At 39.3% G+C, this 10,536-nt stretch overlaps 1 protein-coding gene across 4 annotated transcripts; it reads left to right on the forward strand.

Moving 5' to 3' along the window:
• Window positions 1-1,595: 1,595 nt before the first annotated feature.
• On the forward strand, window positions 1,596-9,279 carry znf576.2 (zinc finger protein 576, tandem duplicate 2). Of its 4 annotated transcripts, none has more exons than XM_020041051.3 (5): window positions 1,596-1,659; window positions 4,631-4,822; window positions 4,987-5,102; window positions 7,380-7,523; window positions 7,664-9,279. In XM_020041051.3, the coding sequence occupies exons 1-5, from the start codon at window positions 1,611-1,613 to the stop codon at window positions 8,621-8,623; spliced, it is 1,461 nt and encodes a 486-aa protein (XP_019896610.1). In that variant the 5' UTR covers window positions 1,596-1,610; the 3' UTR covers window positions 8,624-9,279. The 4 variants fall into 4 exon arrangements, with proteins under 4 accessions (XP_019896610.1, XP_010892457.1, XP_010892458.1 ...); XM_010894155.5 differs by lacking the exon at window positions 1,596-1,659 and adding an exon at window positions 1,667-1,759; XM_010894156.5 differs by lacking the exon at window positions 1,596-1,659 and adding an exon at window positions 4,134-4,181.
• Window positions 9,280-10,536: the final 1,257 nt, after the last annotated feature.

Consider the following 10,536-nt stretch of genomic DNA (forward strand, 5'->3'; position numbering starts at 1 on the left):
ATTTTTTTTTTGGAAAAATACATGCTGGCATCAAATTCAAAGTGGGCATATATTTTTCAAAAAAACTAAATGTCTTCAGTTTCAACAAAATGTCTTCAGTTTCAACATTTGATATGTTGTCTTTGTATTATTTTATTTTGAATATAGGGTTTAAATGATTTGCACATTATTGCATTCTGTTTCAATTTACATTTAATGCTGCGTCCCAGCTTTTTTGGAAACGGGGTTGTACTTGTTTTTTAATTAACTAAGTGGTGCATATTTTATTTAATGAGGAATGTTATGTGTTTTTTGAAAATGTTTCCCCAATCCAAAATGTATATTTTCCTTTGTCATTCTATCCACAAACTTGCCTTTTCAGTGTTAGCGTCTGTTCTCAAATTGCTTCTATAACTGTGTAGCAAACTTTTAACAGTACCCCTTTCGGAGGTTGGTTCTGTGAAAATACTGTTTGTGTAATGCAATAGCTTCTGTTGTATACTTTCCAGATAAGTGTAAAAAGAAGATGAATGATAGTCATGAAGAGAGCACTCATCTCTGGAATGAAGGATGCATTTGAGAAGGGGGTGAGGGTGGGGGGGGGAATAGACAGCAGCGCTCAATTAAATGTACATGCTTTTTTTAATTACCTGTTCAAAAACCAGAGGAGTAATCCTTTTGGGGAAGACTCAGCATGGCTGCTGTTGTTTAAAGTAACTGCCCAGTGTTTCCAGATGTCTATGAAATATGACCTGTAATTAATTACAGTATGAGTGAAGTACTTCTTAGCATACCTTGAAAGGAAAGTATGTTTTTGAAAAAGGCAGATATTCTGTGTTGGAATGATGTGGGCTTCTGTGTACATATATATTGGTTTATAAAAATGTTTGGGGTAATATGCTGATTATTTTGCTTTTTCATGACCTCTTTGGTCAGCTCATCATATTGTGGAGTGTTACAAAGCTTTTTTTTGTTACTCTGTGATGCAAGTTGAAGACATGTTTTTTATGCTTTGGCAAATAGGTATATGATGAACCAAAAACATTATTTGGGTGTAACTTACAATTTTGAAAGTGTTTTTCCACTAGGCAGTTACTTTAAATGTAATAAATTGTCCATGCTATAGTACTTTCCACATCTACCAAACAAAACATTTCACTCTTGTCATTATAGGCAACTCTGACTTCCGTGCTTACAAGACAAGTTGGTACCTTGAGAGAAAATGGTTTTGAATGATGACCAACCCTGAAGTACAAATCCTCCTAGAGCTCTGGCTTTCTAGTGATCACAAAATCTTCTTTTTTTATATAGTTACAAATAACATAAGTTCAAGGTTTTGATGAAATGTGATGTTCTGTGCAAACATGCAACATGGAAAACATTTAGTCACAATGAAAGGATGTTGAAATTGTGAATGAAAATAGTCTGAATCTTTATTGTTTGCATGTGTTTTTGACATTGGTGGAATTATGTACTGGTGGAGCAAATAAAGTAGTGAGCTTTGTAACTGTTTGGGTTGAGAATTATTTTATGCGTTGTTCGGGACCGCACTAGAGTTGTCTACTATTTAACTTAACCGTGAATTAATTATATGATTTATCCAAATCACCCCTCTGCTAGTTAGCATTAACATGCAGGCCCATCCGTTTGTCCGAGCTTGGCGCGAAGATCGGAAATATGGTGAGGACTGAAATTAGCAGTTTCGTCTGGAGACCAAAATATTGCCACGGTCACGTGACAAGGGTAAATTCAATTTTCACTGTACTGGAAGCGGTTTGAGGTAGGTGGCTAACCGCTTGTCCTATGTAAAACTAATGTTTGTTATTTGATAATGCACTGACTATATAACGTAATAATGTTGCATAGGTTTCTACCAAATTGTTATGATGGGGTGACTGGTTTGCGATAACTTAACTCGGCTGTAAAATGTAGAAAATTTCATTTCTCCGTTTAAATCGCTTTACCTAGCTAGCTAAGCTAACATTAGCCAGCTAGCTGGTAGGCAAGCTATGTGGAAGTAGCTAGATATATTAGTTAACGATAGCTAGTTGTAGCACTTTTTTACTCGAACTTGATAACAAAGATGGTATACTGTAATACTGAATATAACGTTAGCTTCGTAGCAGCTAGCTGGCTAACCATGTGGCGAAACTCATCTCAGACTAGCCAACTTTAGCTAAGTTATGTACTGTACATATCTAGCAGTTACAGTAACTAAGCCATGGTACCTCTACTTCTACTACAATATCCATATCCACATAACGCGTTAGCCAGTGTAGCTGAGGTGAATATCTGTGACTATGTAGCTAGCTAGCTACGTTAGGCCGGGACTTAACTAGCTGCCCATAGCTAGCTAGCTAGCTAGCTAAATAACGATAGCCACGTTATTTCTGGATTGGAGCTTATTTCCACTGTTGTCTGCTTGAGCTGCTAGCGCCGCGGTGTATCGGTTTACATTAAAGCAACCTAGTCAATAAAAACAAAACATCTACTGTAACTCAAAAACACTTATTTTCGTGCAGAATTTCGCCCCGCTGCTTTTTGGACAAGTGCATTCTTGGTAGTGTCGGGTTTGTAACGCACGATGGAGGAGAACCCATCTTGTCAGAAGTCGCATAGATTTTGAAATATTCAAAATATTTCAAAATATTACGCGTTCATTCAAGACTTAAGACTTGTTTCAGGCGATAAAATATGTTTAGTACATTTTATGAGTCGTGTTTGCGAGTCAAGCTTTTATTAAACTTTCTAGCAAGTCAAGCTTCCTTGGAATAGTGGCTTACTGTTAGGCTACAGTGAAACAGTATTTGCCTCCTGATATGATTGTCGTATTTGACATTGGATATCATAATTTAAAATGTACAACAAATGTAGACTCATGTAATTTATTCAAGTTATGCAACACACAATACCACGGTATAAAAAAAGTTCCCAATTATACTAAGTAATGATGCGGTCTAAAACGCTTCCTGTAGTTATTTATCGGGCTTTCACAGTGCCATGGAGGAATTTTGTCTCACTCCTCCATGCAAGAATGTCTTACTTCAAAGAAGTGTATGGGTTTTTGAGCATTAACTGCTTATTGCAGGTCCTGCTACAACCTATCCAATGGTGTTTAGGTAATTTTAAATCAAAGGTATTCCTCAAACATAGTATAGACTTATGTTTTGAGTCATTACCTTGCTGCATTACCCAGCTATTTTCTGGCCTGAGATTCTGTAGTATTCTCTGGTACAGAACATAATTAATGGTTCCTTTAATGATGTCACTGCATCCAAAACCTGAGGAAGCAAAATATACCCAAAATAAGACCACCCCTGCTTTACCATTTGTTTAAGGTTCTTGCTGTTCAATACAGTGTTTTGGTTTTCGTCAGACATAACAGGGCCATTTTAGCATACCGTTCTGCTTTTGATCTGTCATCAAACATTGTTCTAGAATTCTTGAGAATCATCCAGGTTGCAGTGTGTTTCAGTTAGCTGCACTGAAGATGATGCAAAGTTTAAAAATGTACAAACTAGGCTGCTTCCATTTAGCAACTGAGACTTCAACCACTAGAGGGCATGCAATTTCACTGCATTGTGACAGTCCCCATTGAAATGAATGACATCTGCAATGGAGTTGTCTTTCCGGTTGCTATGGTGCCTTTATGGCATCCTAAGCTGATTGCTCTGCTATTTTAATAGCCTTTTATTGATTTATGGACTGAAATTCATGGACATTCAGATCTACTTGAGATTTTCTTCATAGTTTTAAGAGGATTAAATAATCTGTTAGTAAGGAGCTTAAAAAAGGACTTCTGCAACTTGGAATCCTTCAGAAAAAGGAGGAAGACGATGTGGTAGAAAAATAATTCAAGAACTAACATTGTCCACAAAGATCTGTACATTGTCCTCTTTTTCAGCTCTACCAGCTTTACGCAATGTATAATCTGACTGTCTTGAGCATGTCCATGTTCCATCTCTAAATCATGCCCCAATTAGTGACCTAATTAGTCAATTAAGTAAAAGGTGAGAGCGAAAACCTGCAGACTCTCGACCCTCCGTGGAACCGGTTTGAGACCTCTGCTCTAAAGCCATGTTCACACAGGGCACAGCAAAATGTATGCATTCTGGCAGAAGTCCGTTCATTTCAGTAGAAAGCAATCTGCAACACCTTGGCTAATCTACCACACTCTGACATATTTGGATGCCATACAGTAGGTGTGTTGCATGAGTCTCACATTTCCAACTTGTGCTGTGCTTTTCCATACTGCATCAGAAACTGAAGTTGATTTACCCCCAAAGAAGAGCTGATATGTAGCTTTCAACTGTGGTAATTCAACTTATGGGATCGCAAGCTTTGACAGCTCAATATTTGTAGAAGCCTACAATATCAAAATTAGCGACTTATGCTAAATATTTCACCCATTGGTTAAATATTTGAGGGACATTTTTGTGACACAGAAAAATTATATATACACAAACGGCATTTAACAAAGCGTAACATAGCTATTTTTTCACAAGTGGTAAAAAAATGGAAACCATGACAAGCCCCCTGTATGGCACGGTTACAAATACGTGTACTGTTACAGCCCTGCTACATATCATGTTTATGTCCCTTCCCTTTGTCCTGCTGTCTAATTTCTCTTTGTTCTTCTGAAACATTTCAGAATTGTTGCAGTGGGTGTTTGCTCAGGTCATTCAGTCTCCCACGATGGACTCCGACATACTGAATATAGAGGAGATAGTGATGGGGAGAGGGCCACCGGATCCCCCTGCAGAACTAATTACTGAGAAACCAGTGGAACCCTACAAACCAATCTCGTCGTTCAAAGCACCGCCTCCACCCACCATTCAACCATGTGAGTTTGGTGGCGGTTTAGTGTGACATTTTAGTTGTGATTCAGACTTGAATAGATTTGATGTAGTTAAATGTGGCTTATTTGAAATCACTCAGGTAGGTTGAGGAGGAAGGCAGTGCAATTTGTAATGGCACTGACCTCTGCTCTACCCCCTTTTCTCACAGACCAACACGAGAACCTGCAGTGTTTTCAATGCTTCATCACCTTCTGTAATTCCAAAGCCAAGGAAAGGCACATGAAGAAGAGCCATCGCGAGGAGTACAAGCAGCAGCTCCAGCAGGTATGATACTACTCAGTTGACCTAACAACATTTAAAGGGGCTACTTGTAGAATGTTTGTATTCTATAGTGTAGGGAATAAGTATGATATCCAAACTATTTTTTATTTTCATCTGTTGTAAGCTGGTCAACGAAAGTGAAATAATGTTTTTATATGCACAGTTACAGCATAACTGTATATAGCATACAGCTAACTTCCATAATGGAATTAGGGATTTTATACTAGAGATATTATAGTGTAGAACAGGGGTATTGACCTCATACCCTACGAGGTGTGGAGCCTGATGATTTTTTGTTCTACCTCATTAGTTGCCCACCTGGTGTCCTAGGTCTAAGTAACTCCCTAATTGGAGGGTTGCAATAAAAAAACAGAGTGGAACTGGCATTGAGGTCAAGAGTTGAAAACTACTACAGTCTGTTTTTTAACTTCAGCTATTTCATGTCATTGCAACTTTTAGAAAAACATAATACTAGGGCTGCACCATTTGTATGGTTTACAAACTGCAGAAAGCGGCAAATTATGCTTTTTGTTTTATTTTTACACTCAACATAATTATTTTTACTTGTGTGCCATCCTTGCTATAATCATATTCGTGTTTGTATTCAGTTTATTAGGATTTGATTTTAGAATCTGTTTCCCTATTTAAAAATAGTGAAAAATAATCAGATTATTATAATAAAAACATTTCTTATTTAAAAGGTTGGAGCCTAGCAAGCAAATGGCACGTTCGTGTCAGTCAAAACATTAACAAATATCTAGCTTTATCTTGAATTGGTCAATCAGACTATACAATACATTGTTCTGATCACGGCTCTCACTCGTCAAAATATATCAAAACTGAGTTAAAGTGAGGATTCTAAAATTTTCCCAATTCTGTGATAAATGGTGACCGTAATAGTCATAACCCTATAAAATAATAACAGGCACGGGTCGGTGAGACTATATTAGCTGAACAGGAACCGCAAATTCTAACCAGTCAGAAACATTGAAGATTAGAGCAAACTGAGGAAGAGAATCGATTAAGAAAATGAACCCAGGGGACAGTGTGATAGAGACTAGGGATGATTTGGTGCCGAAAAAGAAATCATCATCTTTTGTTTGGCAATATTTTGGGTTCCAGGAAAATGTTACAAACTAATGTAAAATGCAAAAAAACATGCAGCAACACAACAAACTAATTTAAACACCTGAGACCACACAATTGGGACTTGCATGAAAACTGCATGGCAAAGAAGTATCTTGATAAAACCATAAAAAAACATCAGAAACCCAGCCCGGAGCAGCCAAACAATCATCATTAATCAGGCCCGGCAGAACTGTTTTGTCACCGGGGGTGCAGGATTTCCTATTTGAATGGGTATATTAGTGAAGACGTCATTTAACTCTGAATATGCACAGTCATGCCAATACATGATGAATTGATCAACGACAGATAATTTTTTATTTATTATAATGTTCAATCTAAATTAATGAAAAAATTGCCTATAGAACAAAAGTAGAAAAATAGCCTATAGAACACAGAAGAAAATTCCCCAACAAAGTGTTCCTTTATGCTTTAGAAAAATTTTGCCTACAGGCTGTAAACATGAGGCCTGAGCAGATCATCCCTCTTGAAAAAGCAGGTCGGAGACTTTCGCAACTGACGTGAAAAGTGCAGTAATAAAAAAATTATTTAACAGTAAAAGGTTAAGTCTGAAAAACAATTAGAACAGCCTATATGCTATCCTATAAATATATAGGCACCAAAGAGAATGTCCTAAGAAAATTATCCTAATTTGCAATTTAAGCTGTAGCCTACTCAGTTTAACTGAATTGAATTTGTAAACCTTGCCTGTTTATTTGACGATTCCCAAAAGTGGATCGTCTGTATTCATTTGGTTTACATGTTCAGACAATACCTCCAACAATAACTTATTTTACTCAGTATTTTTATTTTGGAGGAGCTGAGGCAGGGGTACTGTTGCACCACACACGTCCCTTCTTTTGCGAATGTAACTCCATATGAGAAGAGCTCACCGAGACATAAAGAAATTGCAGAGACAATCACATATTATATAGCCAAAGACGTGCTCTAAAACACATCAAAGGGATTTGTTAATTTTTGCTTATCATATCGCAAGTCATATCGCCATGTCAACCAAAATAATTGCAATTAGATTTTTTTGTCCATATCATGCAGCCCTACATTATACCTATTTTCAGACTGGAACAGTAGGATTTTGCTGTGACCCCATGTTTAATAAATATTTCCATTAAATATGACATTTGTTTTCCCTAGGGAGATACTCTGTTCACCTGCTATGTTTGTGACCGTACCTTTCCGTCTTCGGAGGAGCTGACCCAGCATCAGGGCTCGCACAACAAGGAAGACAAGCCTTTCAAGTGCCCCCATTGCCAGGAGAGCTTTCGCACCTTCTCTGAGGTTAGTACGGAACAGGAATGCTTTCCGAATTGCGTGTGCTGTAACACTGCTTCAACAGCTTGAAATAAACCTCCAAGGCACTTCAGGGTCTCTTCCTTTAGCCTTGACTAATGCCTGTATGTTCTTCTGTTTCCCCACAGCTGACAACACACAGGAGGCAGGTCTGCCCGGAGAGGGTCTTTCAGTGTAAGGACTGCACCGAGACCTTCCGCAGCCCCGCACTGCTTCGTACCCACCGCCTGGCTCTGCACCCCCGCCCAGCTCAGCTGCCCCGCGCCGAGGCAGAAAGGCAGTTTATGTGTAAGGACTGCAATGAGACCTTCCGCACTCCCGCCCTCTTCCGTACCCACCGCCTGGCCCAGCATCCCCTGTCAGAGGCCGAGGCGGAAGAGCCCGACGACCCCACCAAGACCCACCGCTGCGGGAAGTGCAACAGGGGCTTTGAGATGGAGTCTGAGCTAGTAATGCACCAGGAGAACCACGCTGGTGACCAGCACTGCAACGGCAGTGCCTCGCCGGCCAAGAAGCGTGGACGGCCCGCAAAAGCAGAGGACACAATGGTGGGGGAGAAGAAAGGGAAGAGGAGAAAGAAGAAGGACGAGGGAGATGGAGCCGAGGAGGCCGAGACTGTAAATAGCACGGAGGAGGCTGCAGATGCTCCGGCGGAGGTCAAGGGGAAGGCAGCGGGGAGCGGAGGCAGGCGGGGTCGTCCGAAAGGAGCAACAGGCAAGGAGGCCAAGCCGCACCAGACAGAAGCCTCCGTGGAGGAGAAGAAACCCAAAGCAGCTGTCACTGCGCCTAAGCAGCATCCCTGCACTGAGTGTGAGCTCACATTCCCAGCCCTGGCCCAGCTCCGTGTCCACAAGAAGGAAAAGCATGCCCCGCGTAAGGCCCACCCCTGTGAGGAGTGCGAGGAAAGCTTTGCCCGTCCCGAGCAGCTAGAGGCCCACAAGAACCGGGCCCACACCAAAGGGCGTTATGCCTGCCCTACCTGTGGCAAAAGCTTTGGCCGAGAGAGCAATCTGAAGGCCCACCAGCAGAGTAGCCACCAGGAGGAGGAGGAGAAGAAGGAGGAGGTGGCGGGCCGCAGCCGGAGATAATTTTGAATTGGGAAAGGGGGGGGGGGGTTCTGTAAAGGGATTGGGCAGGGGATCAGAAGGATCAGAGATTTTAATGAATTTGAATTTGGTCAAGGGCTTTTGTTATTGATTTGAGGTTGGGCATGATGTCGGTCATGGGTTTGGAGTGTTTTTTAGAATGTGATACCGGCAGGTAAGTCATTTTTAGCAGGATTTTAGGTGCAGATATAAGCTGAGGTGTCACACTGATTGCTCAGCATTTGCCAGTTTTTTGATTGTGTTAGGCTATTCAAGGCACATCACGCTTGAAATAAGACTAACTAACCAAACGATGTAAGCATTTGTTGAACCCATCTGTCATACTCTTGTCTTTTCTAAAAACAATAACAACGACTTTTGGGTATCATGTTTGTTCCCTCTTATGTTTTGATTCATTTCTTTTAGATGATTATCAATTTAATGTTATTGTTTTTACTTTATTTTTTAGAGGTCGTTGTATGAAGGGGTGTGTGTAAAATATGCTGTCAGACACAGGGCTTTTGTTTGTTTTATGATTTTGATATTGTGGAGTATGTTTTCTGTAGTAGCCGATTAAATGCAACCTTGTGTATTTTGTAAAACCGGTTGGAGATATCTGCTATTCAAAAGAGATCATTGTGGAAAGTAAAAAAAAAAAACATGAAGATTAACTGGATTGGAATGTCTGGAGTTGCTGTTTTGAGAGACATAATGTAGCTATTTATATACAGTTTATGGTTCATGTAGTAGTGCATTGTAATGCCAAACTGTTGCAATTTTGATGAACTTTTAAATAACTTCTGAATAACTGTAAAACATGCCAAGTATAAAATAACTTGTGTAGGTTTGGTTCCGGCCCTATGGTTCTTCTGTGGTGTGTATAATTTAAATATTTTCACAATGGATAATCCTGCCACCAGCTACATCATGTCACCTGTATTTTTGATTTGTTAGATGTTTTTTGAAACGTCTCAAATTTGTTTTATGAACTTGACTGATTGTCATAGTCAGTTTAACATAATGACTATAGAGGCCTTGGTGGAAGTGTTCTTATTTTAATTTTTCCTCCTTGTTGTAACCCCTAGACATGGCCAATACATAATAAAAGCATAGCCCAAAGGCTGCTACAGAATTAAAATTTTTATCCGTTTGATTTTCAGTGTGACTATTATTAGCCTCAAGTTTTCATTACATTGTTGCTCAATGCCTATAATAAATCAAATTAATTATTAAGAATTTCAAATGAGTGATTATTATACATGTTTGAATCTTTTATGAATCGTTTGATTGCGCTCAACACTTAAACTTCAACAGTTACTGCATAAGTGTTACACCACCTGAGAATAGAACAAATGTTCTGACTCAAACCTGCTACTCGCTAGGTTAAGGGGATCTTACCCTGTCCAAGTGAATAAAACGCGGAGTTTATTCAATCAGATAATACTCGGTCGAAATTCGAATTGACATCGGTATCTGCGTTGTGGGCAAATTGTTAGACCTCAAATACCAAATTTTTTAGAACATTGGAAATAATTTATTCTAGAACATTTCAATTTTCCCACACAGTCAGTCATACCAATGTATTACTCAACAAGAATGCGTCCAATGCAAGCCAACGCAGTTTCGCTTTAAATATTTGCTTTGAGATTTTCCAAGTAATAATTTAAGTAAGATCACGTACGACTGAAGCCCGGCAGAAAATAACTGAGTGAGTAAATTCGTTAAGTGACGTAGCGTTATTTAAGTTAATGATCACATAGGTCTACAAATGGGTGATTATTAATAATAATGTTTATTTATTTACAGAGAACTTCTTGCAACTCCAATGATATTCTGTCAAGCCTTAAATTATAATGACCTACACTCTACGTCACAATTTCTATGGTAGTCCCATTGCATAGCCAATATAGGAATGG

The sequence above is a fragment of the Esox lucius genome, chromosome 20 (genome assembly GCF_011004845.1).
Source record: "Esox lucius isolate fEsoLuc1 chromosome 20, fEsoLuc1.pri, whole genome shotgun sequence".
NCBI lineage: Eukaryota > Metazoa > Chordata > Actinopteri > Esociformes > Esocidae > Esox > Esox lucius.

What these genes read in the sequence shown, in the direction of transcription:
- znf576.2 (XM_020041051.3), top strand. Translation starts at nt 1,611, where the DNA reads ATGCAGGCCCATCCGTTTGTCCGAGCTTGGCGCGAAGATCGGAAATAT. An exon ending in GCGCGAAGATCGGAAATATG is followed by an intron (nt 1,660 to 4,630) that starts GTGAGGACTGAA and finishes GAAACATTTCAG; the next exon opens with AATTGTTGCAGTGGGTGTTT. An exon ending in GCTTTCGCACCTTCTCTGAG is followed by an intron (nt 7,524 to 7,663) that starts GTTAGTACGGAA and finishes GTTTCCCCACAG; the next exon opens with CTGACAACACACAGGAGGCA.